The sequence below is a fragment of the Accipiter gentilis genome, chromosome 2, assembly GCF_929443795.1.
Source record: "Accipiter gentilis chromosome 2, bAccGen1.1, whole genome shotgun sequence".
In the NCBI taxonomy this organism is placed as follows: Eukaryota; Metazoa; Chordata; class Aves; order Accipitriformes; family Accipitridae; genus Astur; species Astur gentilis.
The window spans coordinates 34,408,759-34,428,775 of NC_064881.1; the positions used below are offsets into that span (position 1 = coordinate 34,408,759).

Consider the following 20,017-nt stretch of genomic DNA (forward strand, 5'->3'; position numbering starts at 1 on the left):
TTTTCTTGTACACACTGTTCCGGATGAAGCACATGTGAAATGTACCAGCACCCTTTACAAAGATGCTAATGCTTCACTTCCATGTCTGAAAATACTTCAGTTAGTACAGGCGTAAGAAGCAAATGTGATCTTGGAATGTATCAGGCTGGTGACTCAGTCATCTTGTGATATGTTAATGTATGCACAATCTCTTCTTCCGACTTATGCGCTACTAGTATATAGAAGTTCTTTACTATTCCCTCAGTGTATGTGATGTTAAATGATCTTTTACTTCATGATATGCTTTGTACTACTACATCTTGCCCTGCTTTTCTTTCTCCAAGCTTTGGGGCTACAGAATTCACTGTGTGTCATTTTGCCCAGCCTTTGCTGTTGATTGTGCTCTGAGTTTGTTTGCTGATGTGAAACTGAACTGTTTTAAAAACTAGTCCATTGGGAACTCATTGATATACCCCTCCATTCTGCTAGTTTCTATTTCACTCTCCCCTTCAGTGAATTTTTGACATAGTTTACAATTCTTACTCCATTTTTTACTGTTCATTGGATTCCCACATGTATCAGATGTTTTACTGAAGTTCAGTGTGTATCTGTTTCAGTTGTCTGCTAGATTAGTTTTTAATCTAAGTACAGTTTATTCAAGTAATCTGGTATCCTTTGACTGTATTACGTGTTTGTTTTAATGCATGCTCATGGGTGCCTTTTGACTTACTACATGTATCAATAATACCGTTCTGTTCATCACTAAGTAACACACCTTGCTGTGTTATATGTGTGGATCTCCTTCTGGCTTGGTTTGGAGGTGGCCTTATACATCTGCTTTGCCTGCCAGAAAAATGTGGGAGGAAAGAGAGGTAACTAGAATTGCAGTCAAGACCATTTAGCCCTGCTTAAAGTAGGGAAGACAGTGACTTCAGGCTAGGTTTCTCAGCTGGACCTTGAAAATGTCTAGGGATGGAAACTGCACAACTGCTCTGGGCAATTAGATTTTTACCTTGTATCCAGTCAGAAGCTCTGCTGTTTGTCCATTATGTCTGTTGTCTTTTGTTCTCCCACCGTACATCACTGAAGAGCCCTACTCTGTCATCTTGACACCTGGGGGGAAGCTATCTAGAAGGTATGGGATGCTGCTGTTACAGTTCCTCAAAACCATCTCTTCTTTAGGCTGGAGAACCTCTGTTCTTTTAGCCTCTTCTCACAGCCCCTGGCCACCTTGGTGGCCCATCACTGAAATAGTTCTCATTTATCAGTGTCTGCCTTATATTAAAAGGGAGTGGAGGGGTGGGGGACAGGAACACCGGAGCCAGTATTCCAAAAGCAGTCTGAGTGCCAATTTAAGGAGACTAGTTGCTTCTCCCTGGCACTTTCAGTGTGCTGGCTATGCTTCTATTAATACAGCTGTGGATGCTCTTGGCTGTCCTTGTTGCCAGGGCACACGGCTGGCTCGTGTTCAGCTTGCTGCCTACCAAGACCCCCAGGCTTTTTTCAGCAGAGCTGGTCCCTGGCCAGGCAGTGCTAGCCTGTACAACACAGGGGATTCTTCCTTCCCATGAAGAGGACTGTTGTCGTGTTGAATTTCATAAGGTTCCTGTCAGCTTGTTCCTCCAGCCTGTCCAGGTCCCCCTGAATGGCAACCCGGCCCTCAAGTACGTTGACCGGTCCCCCTAGTTTGATGTCATCAGCAAACCTAATGCAATAAACTTGTACAGTAAGATGTTTACTGACGCATTGGGTATGATTTCAAGTACACAGTAGGTCTCTGTGTGTGTTAGCAGAGCAGTTGCAGTGCTCAAGTCTGCTGTATTATTAGGATAACCTGACTGACTTTGAGCTTAGAAAAACTAGGTACCATTGGCTTAAGTGTGATAAGGCAAAGTGTAAATTCTTAAAGTTGGCTAAGGATAGCTTGATATTGCTGCTTGATGGTCAAACTGCTTGTGTGGTATTGTGTAGACTTGAAGATATATGACTAAATGGGCTTAAATACCTGAAAGAGGTGGACAATAATTATTAATTGGAAAAGTTGACTTCCTTTGCTGTCTCAGTAGAGCAGCCATGATTTTTGCAAGTTTTCATTAATATATGAATTTGGTCTGCAGAGAGGTTGTACAGGAGGTAGAGATTGCACTTAGGTAATCTCTAATGAATTAAACTGTATACATACATGTTTCAGATGGAACTGGGAAGGAAGCTTACTGTTGTGAACAAGTGCTGTGGCATAAAATTTGGTGAAGCATTTCTGTTTACCCTGGATGTGAAATGTTATTTTAGAAGAAAGCCTGTGTGATGCACATGTATCAGGAGTGTCACCCATGGAGCTGGCTTTGTGTCTCCTAGTCATTTGGAGAAGTGGCCTGCCTTAAAGTTGTTTCTATTGAATTTTTTCTCATTCTGAAAGCATGCATTTATTTCTGCCAATGTGCTATGCAGCTGCCTGGATGGCAGAAAAGACGGTCATGTGTTGGGAGGATCACAGAATGAACTTGGAGTAGTGCTGAATCTATGTTGCAGGAAAAAGCTGTTTTGATGTGGTGGTGTTAATGCTGCATCAGCACTTCAAAGGTCTTGGATGCATTTAGTTTGGGGGTTTGCTTGAGAAAAATGTGAACAAAAGAATCATGTGGAGAGCAGTGATAAGGATCAAGAGTTTTGAGAGCATGACTTACTCGGGAAGACTGAATCACAGAATAAGTAGCAGTTGCTTAGCAAGAGGAGGCTAAAGGGGGCATTGTTCATGACACTGCCTTGGTGTGAAAACTACCATTTTGGCTAGAAAACTAGAGGCTACTAGCATCTTGTAGGCTATTAGGGCCTCTTTGTTTCTGGTTCCTAAGACATTGGAAGATAACTGAAAATAATATTCCGGTAATTAGCGTAAGCATATCTAACTGCAGGAGGGGGAGAAGGGTCAATGAGGCAGTTGCTCTACTGAGATGTAGCCCCTGCTATTAGGAAACCCAAGTCACCAAGCCTTATGGAATATAAAGATTTCCTACTTTAATCTTTTTTGTTTCTTTATGTGAATAGATTATAAAGATCTAATTGTTATCGAGCAGAACTAATCTAATAAAGATGCAATAGCTATGCTTTCTCAGATTATCAAATAGTTGTTTCATGTGCTGCTAAATAGCAACGTCTCTGAGAATATTTCAAAGAAAGACTACTTTTCTTTCCTTACTTTGTTGTGATTCGGTTTCTAAAAATCTTCAGCCCATATGTGCTGCATGTTTTTTTTAAGAGCCTGTGAAAAATTGTGTCCTAGACAAGCATTTAGCAAGGTTGCTGCTTCTGCCTCTTTCTTAAACACATGTAAATCTGATGCATAACTTGCAGTTCTCATTGGGGGTGGGGGTGGGCAGGGGGATAAATCCTCTTTTTCTCATCTTCTTGGCCATAATAAGATCAGTTACTAATTGTAAACAATTTGCATTAATTGTCGACTTGTCCAGCTTACTTGCTTTATCTCAGAGGATACTTGTTTGGTTTATCAATTTATTCCTCTGGAAAAAGTGGTCTTTATAATTTCTGTCAACATTGAAATGAATAGATCAGTAACTGAGAAACATTGCAAGTTATTTGAGATTTAAGCTTATCATGCAGAAAATAGTAGCTTAAAGGAAAATTTAGTACATTTTGCTCTACATGGAGATTGAAAATACTCCTAAGCAGTTCTTAGCATGTACCATTGTATTGTTACGCACTGTACAAATCTTGAGTTCTCTTTATCAGCTCTTATTGCCAAAGTCCAAAGGATGTGCTAGAAACATCAGCAAGCAGAAAACTGAAGGTCTACAATTCAGCTCAGATGGCATACTAAGAAATGTCAGTCTTGTGTCAATTTGAACTAGCAGCACCACAGGAATATTTTCAGTCAACCAAAATTCAGTGGCACAGGGCCATACAGAAGCAGTTTGTAGAAGCCTCCCTATAAATGTTGGAATTTAACTTCAGTTGTCTTCAAATTGCAGTTAAATAGTGCCACTGACTATTGCATATTTTAAGGTCAAAGCTGCCTCATTGAAAACTGTATATTCCTAAAACATGATATTCCTAATACCCCTTTTCCTATCTTGTATAAATATGTTGGAACAGTAAATACTTCTCTCTGGTTGTGTTGATGATCATATGTAACCATTTTTATGCTACAGTCATTTAATCTTAAGTTTCTGTATGCATGCATTCAGACTAAATATCAGTCTGGTGTCATTTTGAACACTGCCTTCTGCATCTTTCTAGTTCTAGTCTTTCAAATCCTAGATAGTTTAAATATTTTCTTGTTGTTTGTGGATGTGACATGTAATCTTTCACTTCAGTGTTTCAAGTTGTTGTGGAGGTCCAGTCCTGTGAAATGGTAGTTCAGAATTAAAGCATCAACCCTGATGTTATGAAAGGTCTGGTCTTATTTGTGTCTAAAACAGCACAGCTAGAGATCCGATAACCTAGCACCACAGATCCCCTTGTTAAACAAGTTACTGTTGACTCTTGAGGTTGTGTGCAGCATGGTCGGTGGTGTCAGGTTTTTCTTATACCTGTGGTCTGAGAACTTCAGCCTTTGGTAGTCTCACTTGGGTACTGCTGGCCGATGAGTTAATGGTTGTGGGTAACCTAACAAGATGAGCTTGTGTGCAACAGAGTTATCGTCAGGAAAATAAGTAAAATGAAAGGATGAGACTGATTTTTGTTGGTGCTGAGGTCTTTTCGGACCACTGCATCCTATGCTGGCAGCTGTTTCCCCTTTCACGTGCTTCCTAGAACACAAGGATGGCTGAAAGTTGCACTCACTTTCCTCTCAAAAATAAATAGACTGCTCGTTCAGCGAGAGATAGTTGGAGGCTTTGCAGTATGCCATCAGGGAGGTTGAACTCATGTCTCTGCTACTCTGACCTGTTTTCACAATTGAAGTACCTCCTAGTTTTGTTTCTGAGGTGTTAGGTGAAACGGATGGGTTCTCTATGAAGGGACAGCTCAAGCACTGGGGCTGTGGGCAGAGGTGTGGATTTCGATAGCTATGCCCGGTGCTTGGCCAGCTGGGTAGTCGGCGCACATGCGGCTCAGCACTGCCTGCCTCCAGCTCTTCTTGACTCGGGGGACTTAGTCACAGCGGGTGATGAAACTCCTGAATTGTGTCTCCATATAGTGAGGAGGAAATGATGCTATCACAGAGGGAAGGAATGGAAGTGGGCACTGATGGGAAGGGTAGGAATTACTACTGTCTTAGGTATCAAGGGGATGACATTAAAAAAAAAAAAAAAAAGAAAAGATTAAAAACTGCAGATTATAAACTCCTGGGGAATGTCGTAGGAGTTCTCCTGATGTCTGCTTTCCTCCAAGGTGCATCCAACAGGGACCTTCATCCACACCTCTACCCACTGGTTGTTCTTGCTTTCCTGAAGTTACCAGAGTGCTCTGAAGTCTAAAGCAACAGGTCTTTCTGCCCTGAAGAACAAATAACTTTCCTTTTTCATTTCTGGCATGAGGAACAGAAGTGGTTATTTGTGCAAGACTTTATTCTACTGTTCAGTTACTGGAGAGGGAGAAGATAACTTATCTTGAACTCTTGAGTGACACCTGTCTGCAAACTCTTTAGACACTTATACATGAACCAGTAAGAAGCAAAAGGAAACTTAAATTTGGGTTAGGGGGGAAAAAAACCCACACAAACAACATTGGGCTATATACAATTGAAGTGCATATATACTTTTGTAGTATGGGGCGTCTTTATTTCTATCTAATAGTGGGGGGGTGGGGGTAGACAGGGGAAGAAGATGCTTGTTCTACAATAGGCGTGCTCAGTGTATAGATTATTAAGGCATTTACAGGATCCTGGATGAGATCAGTCTTTCTTCACCTGCATCATTTGACTTTTGCTTAGGAGTATCTGAACCAGACTGCTGTTGAAAGAAGATGATTAGACTGCTGGCAAAGGTTTGATATGGGCTGAAAAATTTGGAACAGCTAGTCAAGCAGCTGTTGCAGTTTTTCGGTAGCTTGCTGAGGAGGCACCTGTTGTGTTGCAAGGTCAGGTAGACACTTTGGTAACAAAATACTTGACCTGGAAGAGGAGACTGTTGGCTACTGTTAAGTCTACACACAGACTTTTAGTCATTACTGAGTTGGCTTAATTTCCCCTGGAGACATTTGTAGTGTCTTTAAAAACCGTTTATATAATCAGAAATAAAGGTTTATTTTGGGTAACTTTTTAAAAGCTGCAATTAGTAAATAAGGGAAGAAACCTTTTAATGTATTGAATGAATATAGCTGGGTGCAGAATTACAGTGCCTAGATTTTCAGAATTTCTGGAAAGTTTTTAAAAGTTGGCTTAAAGTCTTGACTGTCATTCATAGCTATAAAAACTTACCATAATTAATACCATCCATAGATAAATTTTTATCTTGTAGATATGGAAATATTCTTCCTCAGACTTTTTTCAGTATATAAAAGAAGTAGAATTAGTCCAATGTTTATTTCTTTATTATATAAAGAATACCCCAGGAGAGTACTATGTTGAATCTGCTAGTCTGCTAGAAATCACTTTTATTGTTGTCCTCTGCAGCTTGCCCTATATAGCAAATGTAAGATATTTGCTGAGGTTTATTTTTTTGTTTTGTTGTTATTAGTAGTAGTATTTTGTTTCTTATTTTTTGGCACTGCAGAACTTCCTGTGTTATTTGTGTTGTTTTGGTTCCCCCCCCACCTCTCATATCTTAATAGTTTCAACTATCCATGTAGAAATTTGAGAGGGGGTATATGAAATTCATGCAAGTACTATCTAGTCTCTTGTCCATTGTTGCAGTCAGGATACTAGTTAAAAATAATAATGCACAAAAGTTGCTGGCAATTTATAGCAAATTTCCTTACTATGTCAGGTGAGGCTTAAAAAGACATACAGTATGTTTTCTATTCTCAATCTAGCCATGCTAAAATACTTTGAAATAATATATTTTGTAAGGTTTGTTTCTTCTACTATATTTGGTTTGAAATATTTTACTAAATATATTCAGTTATGGCAACAGAAATTTGAATGTTTCAAAATGGGAGTATAACTAGTCCTGTTGTAGCATGAAACTTTAACGCATCTCCTTCACGTAAGTATTCTGGGCTCCTTAATAGCAGATATTTAACTGTTGAAGGTGGAGGTCTTGTGACAGAGACCTAACTTAAGAGATTCATCTAAAAAAATGCATGTGTGTAGAAAAGTGTTTTTTTTTAAGATATCTATTTATATGAAGATGTAGAATTAAATGCTTTCTGTTGTATCATCTAAGTTCACTGTTGCATTGTGTTTATCACAAATATCAAGCCAATTAGTATAAAATAGTAGATTTTACTTCAAGTACAAATTGTTGCCTGTTCGGCTTATGAAATGGAGGTCATCAAAATACAATGCCTCAATAGAAAAAACAGTTCTTAACTTGTGTTATTTCTTTATTTAGAATCTTTATTGTTTATGTATAGACTGTATGTGTTTGCTAAGGACAGGATAATTGTGAAGTTGAACACTAATGCTCTTTGTTTTATAAAAAAAGCTTTAAATACTCTATGCTTATCAAGCAATGACAAAAAATCCCAACTGATTAAATCAAACATACAGGAACTCTAGATCATTTCCCCTCTAGATGAAAGCAGACTGGGTATGAGATAAAACCAATTAAACACAGTAGTTCCAGAAATGTTGCTTGCCTGATGGGGTCAGTCTCCTATTTAGTCTTCCTTCATCAACGGCTTCCTGGATAGCAGCAAGTACTTATGCAGTTAGTTGATTCCCAGTTATCAGTCGTTTATATTGGTCAAATTCTTAAAGCATTGCAGAGGAATGAAGTCCTTATTCTAGCAGCTGGTTGTCTGTTAGGCAGTCACCGGGAGCAAGCTGTGTAACTGGTGAATTAGATGTCTGCCCACGGGGCTGTAGTCAGCAGCCTGTGACAGTACTGAGAGAGGAAAATGAATTTAACACGCACATTGCCTCAATTTTTTTCAGACACTGGCCAGAAGAAGACCCCAGACAAGAAAGATGGGCGACGAATGTCTTTTCAAAAGCCTAAAGGGACTATTGAATATTCTGTAAGTTACTGCTTTATTGTTAGAATGTCATTGCATAGCAAGTGCAGACTTAAAGTTTCATTACAAAATATAAGCAAAACAGTAATGTGCATTACCTTTAATCTTAGAATTCTGCGTATCTGATAGCTGATTTTGACAGGAATTAAATTGGGAATTAGCTAGTAGTACTTGAGTAATGCTTTTTTTTTTTCTTCAAAAAAACCAAGCTAATCAATCTGTTGACTGGTTCACTTTTAGATAACTAGTTAGAAATAGTAAATAACATTAATTATAAAATCATGTGCAAGTTCCCTGCTTTCAGCATTATTAATAAACTGTTGACATGAGGAGAAATAACAGAATAAAGTTGGGAAGGGAAAAGCTATATCTTGATACTGACCTTCTGGTGTTCTAATAATTTTCATAGATTACCTTTTACTGTACTGATCTGTTTCTGCAGCAGTATCTGAAAATGGAGCCTTTCTCTGCCTGTTCTGTTCTTGAAATGACCCTCAAACTGTGCTGCAGTCAGCTTTTCACATTTGTGGTTACTAAGGGAAACTGAAGTGAGAAGTATCTGTCTTGTGTTATATACTGGAAGTATAAGCCTATAAATAATGCTTATAAGGTTGACATTAAAATAGTGAAAGTCTGTCACAGTTATCTTAGAATGCTTTTGAAGTTGGACATGATAAAATAAAAATGAGAACTTTATTAAAAAGTCTTTGCTTGACCTCTTGGTGTACTCTTATTCCAAGAATAAGAGATGTGCGGGAGACTTAACTCTTAATGTTACATTAAGCCAAGCTGTGTTATGGCTTAACTACTGAGAAGGCTGTGATAGTCGTTTGGACAGAGGCAGAGGATGTGTGTATTGGAGCAAGAAGCACTTCATTAGTGTGGCTTATATTGGGAATTTGAATATAATTCTAGCCTATACTAAACACTTCCTTGAAGCTGAAATTCAAAAAAGAAATTTCTGCTGCTTAGGTTCTAGCAGCTGAAGAAAAGTAAAGTAAATGTGACTGTTGTTTCTATTACATTAACCCCATTTTGTCTGAAATAATTGGAAAAAATGCTCAGGTGTCACTCTGTAGAACTGGGGCTTCAGTCAGTAAATCCCTTGTCTCTTGCTACCATGTACATGCATTTACCTTGGTATGTAAGATTCCAGGCAAAGCTAAAGCACCGAGGTTTCCTGTTTAAAAATAGTATGTTTGTGTCAAGTTGTCATGTACTTCTGCAGGTTTTTATGTTCCAGTAGCTGGGGGTTTATTTGCAAAAATAACTTTCTTAGTAGGTACTGAAGCATGCATCACTTCCTCATGAGTCAAAAAGACAATTCACAAGAATCAAGGACTTTTTGTCTTGAACTTAGTCCAGCTTCTAAAGGAGCCTGTTGCATCTATGGAACGTGGTGCATTTCAGCTTCACAGATGCCATATTGTGTCTGGTCTTGCTCTATATTTCACTCGTGAAGTATTTAAGTAGCATTGAGTTTTCAGAGCTTTTGGTTATGTGTTGTGCATATATATTTTAATAAAATACACGGACCTGACCTTTAGGAACTGATCTTGTGTTCGCTATATGCATAAGAGAGGTCTGGTAACTGTTGTCATAACTTGCTACTGTTACTATTTATGACATTATTCCATGTGGAGAGATGAACTTATGTCTGGTTTCTGCCTTCATCCTGTGACCTCTCAAAGCAACAGCACACACACACACACGTACCCACATGTAGTTACATGTCTGCATGTGTTGCTGCTTTGAGAAGTAGTAGAAGGATGAAGGCAGAAACCAGACTTCCCCCCAGTATTGTTGAAAAGTTTGTGGGTTTTTTTGCTTTGTTTTTTTTAATAATAATTTAATGTGTTAATTTTTCCAGTGGCTATATGGTTTTAAGTGGGAAGGGCTTATTTGTATTCCTGAAGTTTGGAGTGAGATGGAATCTCACTGATGCAAACTATGGGTTTTTAAGGTGAAATATACTTCCCACCAGAATTTAAAAAAAAAAATAAAAAAAATTGGGGGACAAATAAACAATAAAATATATTTTCTCTTTAAAGCTAAAGCCAAAAAGCAGTTAATGTTAAAGATTTTAATCTAAAATTCCCAAAGCATGAAAACTTGGAACTACTGTTCTGTATGTAGCATCAAAGAGAAGATATCAACAGATGTGGTACTAAGTAAATGAAGCAAGTCCTAAACTTCCTCTGAAGGATACAGAAAATTCAGGTTTAATTTTGCTGTTACTGCTTAGACAGTGAACAATTTTTTAAATTTTTTAAGTTAATATAGTTTCTCCTTTTCTGAATGTCAGTCAATGGATTAGGTGCAAATTGATATTATCTGTTGTTTCAGAATTCATGGTTGGTGCTCCAAGCCAGTTGTTTTCCCTTTCTGCACACAGCTGATGCACATGAACAGGCTCTAAGGACCAACAGAGCAAATAGTTTAGGTGAATTATTGTTACTAGCTAGAACTTTCTTTAGTGCTTTTTATGTTGTGAAAATAGCATTTTTACATTGCTTATTTGACATAACTTTGTTACATTAACATTGCATTTGAAGTCTTTTGTGTTACGCACATGCTGTACAAACAGAATCAGTGTCTGCCTACAGGTGTTAGAGGAGCCAACTACAGATAAAGGAGCATAAGCAGACAGTGTTGGCTGCTGACCACCAATGATAACAGCATACTAGCAGTTGCATGACTTCAACAAAGGCCTTCTAACCCCTCTTCCTTTTGAGGAGAAACAGGGAATAATTGTGGCTATGTATAGATACTTTTTTTTCAAGTGCTATAGACTATACAGGAAAAGCACTTTTTGTTTTTAAAAAAAAAAATAAATTACAAGTGAGCAATGGAGGCAGATGGTATGGTTTATCAGTGTTGGAGGCTCCAATGTAAGACTTCCCTTTCCTGGCCCCACTCCCTACCCTTTAACTCTCCCAGGATTGAAGGCTGTGCTTTTCTCCTGAAATAGCAGATAAGCACCTAATACACAGAGTAGGATGTCCAGATCATGAGAAGAGCCTGATATCAATTAATGAAGGTCACAGAAGCCTATAGTAGACCAGAGTCTTAAGACTAAGTTTTAAGCCAAAGTCCTCAGTTTTGAACTACCAGTCTTCCTGCATGTGATCTTTTCCCAGTTTAGTGGCAAGTCCAACATCTGGAAACTGGGTCTGGACTCTTTTTTTTTTTTTTTTTGTTATTGTTGTTTTACTTGGAAACCAGTTAGATGCGTATACTGCAAACAAAACTATGGGGCTTCTGAAGTCAGCTTCTTAACTTAAAACAAGGAGGAATTTTTGATCCCTTAGCTCAAGGGGTGTGGGTGACAAGTGTTTTTGTGGTATCATCAATCATGTGAAAGTTTGCTAGACTTTGAACCTACATGAATACTTGGAATTTCTTGTAATGACTTGCTGAACATGTTTAATTTGAAAGTAGATAAATGGTGAGTTATCTGCTAATATCTTTCTAGAGTAACTGTGGATTTTGCTTTCAATCCTCCAGTAGCTTGGATAAAGAATGCTAAAAGTTGTTCTGTCTTCTGGTGCAGCTAGTTTTATTGCCATTGTAAACATTTACCTGCTGTTTAGACTACTACACACTTCAGAGTTTTGCTTTTTTTCTTAGCGTTTCCATTTCAAAGCCAGGGATTGTTTTCTTGTCTGACTGTCATGTTTCTTTGAGCATGCCACTGTCCTAGTCTTCTCAATTTTGGGACATTTGGAAAATGTGGATCACAATGAAATATTACTTTATCTGTTGTATCTTTTACCTAATTTTAAAATTATTTTTGAAGTTGCTTTTATGGTATTTACAAGTTCTGTTTTCCTGCTGTTGTGAATTATATGCATTAGGCCTATTAATAATTAGCTAATGTAGTCATAATCTGATATTTCTGAAGGCTTGGGTACAGCACCAAAGTTGTTGTTGTATCCTCTTCCCCCTTTGTCCTCACCCCTCCTTCTAGATTTCTCATCTCTTTAATTTTGTTAGTTCCTTTTAATACTCTTAAACGATTGTTTTGTTGTTTTCTGGTTCTTGGACAACTAGTCTTTAAATACTTTAAAAAAAAAAGTTAAATAATTCTTTTGGAACTGTTTCATATGTATTCAATGTATAATTTTTAATAGAAGTATGAGTGAACTCCAATTGTTGAGATGCAATGGCAATAAAGTTCATTAAAATATCAGTAGAGAAATTTGTTTTAAATAACAGTTTTAGTAACTTTGCCACCTAGTAATGGGGCAGAAATGAAGGCAGTTTGAACCATAGTCAGTAGTGACTCTGAAGCTATTTGTCTCCTGGTGCACACAAGTGCACTTGGCAAACATGGGTGTATAAGTAGTGCTCTGGAAATGGAATAGGGGTAATGGGATGTACCTCTGCTCAAATTGGGACACAATGATTTGAAGAGTGTTTGATTTGGGATTTTATTGGGAAAGGAAGGTGGAAGATATGGACCTTAAGTCACTCTTTCTGTATTTAGTCATATCTGAAAAAACTGATTTCAGCTAACTTAGAATTTTAGACTTATTTGTATACATATGTAAGTGACTACCTAAGACAGAAGTAACTAGGTAATAAGGCCTTATGTGTCTTATCTCTACGTAAGAGAGTTGATGACTAGAAGCTCTTGCTACTGAGTATAGGAAAGCTACTTATATTTTAAGAAAGTCTTTTTCAGCAAAGTTTCACACAAAGTTCAGCAAAGCAGAGTTTGTGTGCATTAAGTTTAATGCAGCCCTGAATAAGTGATTCTTGTTTTCTTTCTACATTTTCATTAATCCATATCTTTCAATCTTTATATTCAAGTCAATACACTGAAGGAAGCAAAGCCAATGCATGATATGTATTGAACTACTTCAGGGCACCAGCTGGCCTGCTCAAGTCTGTTTCGGATTGTTTCAGGGAATAAAATAGTGTTTTCACATGTCTGGTGGTTGTTTTTCAGAGGTTTAGTTGTACTGTAACAAATCTTGCCATTCTGTTAAAATCATGAAACAATGCAATCACTGTTTATCATCCCCCTCTCTTCTCAAAAGGGGAAATTTCCCCATGAAGATTCAGCATGGTGCTTTAAGATCCAAATATTTATGTAAAATTCTTAATATTCAGAATAGCATTTATATAACTACATGCATAATGTATAGAAAGTGTGTTTTCTGAGAGAGAAGGAATGGCTTTTTGCCCTCTCTTCCAGTATTGATGATGAAAAAATTGGAAAAGCTGGGGGGTGGCTGTGGTATGTGGTGGCACATTTTTAATTTGTTAGTTCTTAAACTATGCTCTTCCACAGAGCTATTCTTTCAGCTTTTGGCTGTTCAGATTCTATTTTTTGAAATAATAGCCTGAGAATTGGAAAATAGGCCTTTGAATATAGGGAGATACTTCAGGAAGCCTTTATTACATGAACAGTTTCTTTGTTTTAAGGAGGTATCAGTGCTGGTCTCTGAAATCCCATGTAGTGTGGAGATTTGCCTCTGTAAGCTTTACAGCCAAATAAGAAAAGGAAGCTTATATTTGCTATGCTTGTGTTCATGGTTTGTGAGATAAACTCTTTAGTTGCCAAGAGATCTCACCAGATGGTTTTATTTCTGAAGGCTGAAGAGAGTGAATGCATTCTTAAAGGGCCTAAGCTTTGTGGCCTTTAATTGGATGCTTTTAATCAATTTATTTTACATCATAAGTTAGTTTAAAATCTCAAATGTTTCAGTCATTAAGTGATACCTAAGGAATATCTACCTAGCAGCTAACTGTTGTCTTCCAACATTTATGTGAGAGCAAACTTTTGAATTAGGCAAAGCTTTTGAATTTCACTTTACAGTTTGTTTTAGCAAACCTTCTGTATTATGTAGAGCTTCTGATGGAAACACTGCTGTTCCTTGATTTGGTGCTCAGTTTTGTTATCGTCTGTGGAACAAGCAATACATATCTGGTCAGGTTAGGGTCCTGTTTTGATTTCTGCTGTCAGTACCAATTAAAAGTGGCATATGAGAATATTCTTGTATTCCTCATATCTATGTGATCATACAGTACTAAATTACTAAGAGGTACTACAATACAGTCTTTCATACCTGAAATACTAGTAGACAGAGATGTTTGCTGCTTTGTTTACCTTAATGGCTTCCTAATAAAGAATTGTCATAATAAAATTAGAAATTTATCAAAAAAAAGCTTATTGCCATTTCTTTGGCAATACCTATCTTTTTTTTCTTTATTGAATCTAGACTGACAAATGCACCTGTAGAAAATGATAATGAATTCTGTATGGAAAGGAATTCTTTAACTCCTATTTGTGAACTTTAATCATGTTACTATCCCAAATTGCCCTCTGTTTTTATCTGTTGAACTATAACGGTCTTCAGAGTACATTATATTTGTAGCACTTTTTCTTGGAAGACAATCCACTTCTTTAAATAAAGGATATAGTTTGTTTCTTGATATCTGTCAGTTATACTTTGTTATTCTTGTACTGTCAACATGTGTTTCCTAACATGACAGAACTTTGAAAAAAGTTAATAAAAAGAAAGCATTTCTTTTCCTAAATTACTGTGGGATTAATGTTATGTTCAGTGTTAAGTTTTGGAATATTTAAGTGGGAATGTGTTTTGAGGGGCAAATAACTTTTTTGTTATATGCCACTTTTGCTTTGCAGCCAATAGGAACTCTGTTTGCTAGCTATTCTTGCAATGCAAATAAAATGTATTAAAATATTGAATATTTAATAATCCAATATTAACTAACACTATAACCTATAGGTACATATTCCTCGACTCCGGCAAAATGTTTGCTGCTTCTTTGAAGAATGAATGTGCTTTGTTACATTCTACTGACAGCAACACATATAATGCTGATTAGTTATATGGAATATACTAATTCAACTGGAACAGTCCACAACAGAGTATGGCTGGAAGCAGGCTAGCCCAATGTATGTTTTATTACTTACCTCCGCTGCAGTGCAGTAATGGAAACAGAGCGTTCTAGTCTTTGGGTTACAAACACTGCCTTTTTCTGTGGGACTGTGTAAGGTCAAGGTCTACTCTCAGAGCAAGCAGTACCAAAAGCTATTAAAACATGTATACTCTGAGACTTTTCCTTCCCTCCCCTCACCCTACCCTCAGGTTTGGGGTTTTTTCTGCCCCAGTTCAGTTGTTCAAGCAGAAGTAAAGGTTACCTACGTTTAAGTCTAGCAACAGCTGGCAAGGCGTACAAGACATGGTGCTCCCACGTTTTTGTGAAGTGAGTGAGTGAAGAGCAGAAGATACCTAGAGGGTATGCAGAGTCAGCTAATGATATCCACTGGCTTTCTCAAAACAGTTGTGTGTAGAACATACACTATGAAGAAAAACATGGGTTTGTCTTTCGCCCCCCCCCCCCCCCCCGCCTTCCCCTTGAAAATGAAGCAAAGAAAAGGGAATTTAAGAGAAGGCATTCTTCTCTGTAATTGCAAGGAAAGTTAAGTGAACATCCTGAAAATAGAAGGAAAATTAAACCTGTGAATAATTAGTCTAATACTTACATTTATATAGAGTGGAAGGTGTATAACTTCTGCAGATGTAATAAGAGGGGCAAATGAGAAGACATTTAAGATAGGAGTCAGTTGATTATTTTTTTTCTAGCTGTGCTCCATATTTAGCAACACAAATGTAGCTTTGCTTATATTGCTTCATCTTCTCTTAACTGATAATATTTATTTTTTCCTGGTACAGTGTTTATGAAGTCCTGTGCCATTACACAATAAACTACTTCTGGTTGTATGCTCCCTTGTCATATTATCTTCGCCATTCTTAAATGCTTGCTATGAATTCTTTATTCTGAGGTATTCTCTGTGAATAAAACTTTCTTCCCTTTGCTTTCTTCTGTTGGTTCATATTGAATGCATTTTGGGAGATGGAGATGAAAATAAGAGCTTAAAAAAATCCTTTCCTTACTCAGGAATCACCTACTCTAAGTGCTCATGCTCCATCTGCTGTCATAGTGGTTGACCTGTTTTGCTTCAGTATTTTTGCTTTTTATCTCAGTGATGGATTTTACTTGAAAGTCAGGTTAATGGAAGCTTATTTAAGTAGGGAGAGAGTGTGTTTGCATATATAGAGATTGCTTCAGCTTTTCTGTAAGTGAAGAACAGAGAAGAAGAGTTGGAAGAGGGAGAATGAAGTGTTCTGTGAAACCAGTCAATCATGTATTGGTCCAGTGGTATGCAGCAGTGAATTTATAGACCAGAAGTTCTGGTGCAATAGCTGAGCCTACAGCTTGGTGTGTGACTGAGACTTCTAGCCACCTGCAAACAGTGGGAAGGCAGGTGTCCTTATATGGGGTTGCAGTAGACTAATATTTAGGGGGTAGGTGTGTTTGGGGGGGTTGGTGGTTTTTTTGGCAATCATAAGATATGAAGACTTAAGTTCATCAAACTCTTGGTAAATCTACACGTGATAAAATTTGTAAGCCACTATTTGAACTAACTGCTCACAGGTTTGTTTTTCTTTTTTTCCCCAATTGATACAGGTGGAATCAAGAGATACTTTAAACAGTATTGCCTTGAAATTTGATACAACACCCAATGAACTGGTTCAATTAAATAAGCTTTTCTCCAGAGCAGTCGTTCCTGGACAGGTACTATTACACTATCTATGTTACTTATCCGACAAAGATCTTTATCTCTATATTCCTCATATCTACCAGAAAAAGTGTTAAAGTACTTCTCTTAGTGGTTTTCCTATTGGCTTTGTGAAAGAGTTTTTTTCATTTTTCTCTAGTTTGTGAATTCCTTGTGCCTATTAAATAACTGCCTAAAAAGGGAACATGTAATGAAGCTACCTGTCTCTCAAATAAGATCAGAGGACTTTTAAAGCTAAATACACTTAATGGTATATAATAACACTTGGCTACAAGCTAAATTGTTACTTTGCAAATACAGTAGGCTATTTAACAACTCTAGCTCAGAAAACAAATTTAGGGTACAGCTTACAAACAACATTCCTGACTGCATATTACTGCCTGCATTTCTATTTTAATAAATTGAATAATGTTTCTATTCCACTCTGAAAACTTGCTGTCTTTACCAGCACTATATGAACTATCATTCACTTATAGGTCACTATTGCTTACAACTTTTTCTTTCCCTTTTTTTTTCTTTCACTTTTCACTTCTCTTTGAAAGCTGGGCCTGGAAACAAGTGATAGGTCAGCTGTGGTATTAGCCCTTTGAAAGAATCCTGTGTTTACTTCTGATTGCTGCAAAACTTTGTCTAGGTAGCTTGAATGCCTACCATGGCAAAAATACATATTTAAGGAGTGAATAACTTCAGTTGATTTTTTTTTTTTTTTGTACATTCAGTGCTAAGAGCTATGTCTTTGAACTTGTTCCCCAACCTGTTTCTTGGTTGCTCAAACAGTGGAGTAATAGCAAGAGAAATAATTGGGCAGGTGTTCCTTGGACACTGTATTGGGTGTTTCTGGCATGCTATATACTTCCAATGCTTTCTTATCTGAACTTTTTCCTCAATTATTATGACTAAAAATCAATCTTCTCTCAAGACAGCATTTAAAAACCTTAAAAGCTAAAATTAAGTAGTACTTTGTGTGGTATTGTTTATTTCCTCAACTCATAGTTTCTGTTAAAACTAATGGGAGCAGGAATGATTTTGTATAACTTATTTTGAGAAAGCATAGCAAACATACCTGAACTAATGAGAAATCTAAAGTAAACCTGAAAGCGTAACTTCTAACTACATTATATCTTCTTTATAGATTTTGTATGTTCCTGACCCAGACTACATTTCTAGTGTGGACAGCTCCCCCTCTCTAAGTCCTATAAGTCCCCTATCACCTACATCTTCCGAAGCAGAGCTTGACAAGGCTACAGTAAATGTAGGTATACCTGTTGTCCTTGAAATTAATTTTCCCTTACAAGATAAATGTTACAGATGCTATGCTTTCTTCTTAAACTATCCTTTTGTTTTGGGGAGAAAGTACTTTACAGCAGTTGGAGTTGAAAAGTAAAGTAGTATGTTTTAAAAGTAAATACAAGCTTTTAATCTTTGTAAATGACAGTTTTCTGTGTGAAAACTGATTTGAAGGCAAGTTACTTATAGCAAAATACTATCCTTGCACACTGAAATCTAAATACTAGTTCCTGTTGCATTTCTGTATTTGTTACCTTTTAGAACTAGTTAAACATTTATCTAATCTTATTGATAGTTTTTGTAGCAATTGGCAAGAATACTCAAGTAGCTAAAAGGTAAGGGCTCCCCCTGCTCCCTATAGAGGTGTGCAAGGGGGTTCTCCAGTTTCATTTGGCAAAATGAAGTAAAGAAAAAAAGTGTTTCAGTGAAGGGTTAATATGGAGTTGATGATAGCTGACTTCTACTTGGTAGTTCTACCTTTGTAGACTTTCAAATACTAAAACTGTTTAGCAGTCAAAGCTGCTCTGTAATTCAGCTCAAATGTAGGATTTGGGCTAGGAGCTAGCTTTGCGAAAGCATGTCTTTTCAGGGACACTGGTTTGCTGTCAACAGAATTCCATGGGGAGATCTCCAACCAGGAAGAGGCAGTATCAGAGCCTGAGTTTCTCTGCACTTTGTACAATTATGACCTCATTCAGATTTTTCTTAATATGTCACTACTATTCTTTTCCCAGTTGTTGTTGTTGTTATCTTTTCTCTCAAGTAAGAAACTTTCTTGATAGCACTTCTTGATAGCACTCAGTCAAGTTGTAAAATGTCTACTCCCAAGATGCTGTGTGCTCAAAGTTTAGGAACGTTTGAGACTTTAAGCATTTATTTATTTATTTATTTATTTGCTTGCATGACTTGGTCCAGAGAAGTTTAAATATAAAGGTGTTGCTTTGTTGCTGAATAGGTTCCCAAGCTGCATTACAAAGGCTGTGATGACCCTTTCTACTGAATATTGCTATTTGGTTTTGCTATTATACCTTTACTCTGACTTAGTATGCCTGTTCTCGTGAGATGTCTGCTGTCATTTGTAATGAATAATTTCTTTTATGTTTTATGGCAAACTGAAGGTGTTGTAGCACAATAAATAGACTAGTCTGCAAGAATACATTCTTCTATATCAGTCTCAGAATGGCTGTAAATGCTAGGATAGGCCTACCCATATAGCATATGTTGTGAGAAGTTGCTCAAGGGTAAACTGTTAATTTTACTACTAGAAGTCAGAGCTCTTCCTACAATGCATGAAATCCCATGTCACAAAAATACCTTATTCTTGCTTTTGTGGATTATTTTGTATATGCTTGTTTGCATATAGTAGTTAAGGAGGCTTAATAGTGTAAACATACCTGTAATTTATTTGAAACTTTTTTTATTGACTATATACCCATAGCAAAGATAAAGGCTTGAAACTGTAGAAGAAATAAAGTAGATTAAAACGCTTTAGCAGTTAAAATCCTCTTAAGCAAAAGGTTGTTTTGTTTAGTGTAGGCAGTTCAATGTTAGCAACAATTTGGGTGCTAGACTTTATTTAACTGACACTTACTGTATTGTTGCAGAACTATTTTGTGCCTATCACTGCGTGTTGTGGATCACTACAAGCAGTTCTTAAATGCCTCAGGGAAAATCAAACAAACGAGTAATGTGAAAAAATATAATGAAGTGTATATGGAATTTTCTGTTTGAGGTCTTTTGAAGTACATGTAAGGGGGGAAGGAACGTTCCTAGGTACAGTGTTTCAAAAGAAAGCAAAGAACAGAAATCACTTGCACTTGTCATTGTGGACTCTGTGTGTGTGTTTGGGTATTTTTTTCAAACAATCTCTCCAGCAATAACAGCAAAAGCAATTTCTATTTGAGTAGTTAAGGCTGGAGGGTTTTGTTCTTCATCATAGCACCTGTTTTCCATGTTTCTGTTTTCTGTCTTTACTGATTGCTATCCTTATGAATGAGATAAATACTAGCATATATTCTCTAATGCTCTCTATTGATGTCTCTATTCTTTGACTCT

The 20,017-nt window shown here is 37.1% G+C and overlaps 1 protein-coding gene across 10 annotated transcripts in view; it reads left to right on the forward strand.

The window, feature by feature from the left end:
- The window catches only part of OXR1 (oxidation resistance 1), a 304,340-nt gene that overhangs the window by 219,529 nt on the left and 64,794 nt on the right, over positions 1–20,017 (forward strand). For 9 of the 10 annotated variants that reach the window (XM_049821593.1, XM_049821578.1, XM_049821620.1 and 6 more), the window contains 3 exons: positions 7,976–8,058; positions 16,564–16,671; positions 17,808–17,927. In XM_049821593.1, coding sequence (XP_049677550.1) covers positions 7,976–8,058; positions 16,564–16,671; positions 17,808–17,927 — 311 coding nt within the window. The remainder of the gene's footprint in view (positions 1–7,975; positions 8,059–16,563; positions 16,672–17,807; positions 17,928–20,017) is intronic. The other variant, XM_049821637.1, reaches the window with a different exon arrangement.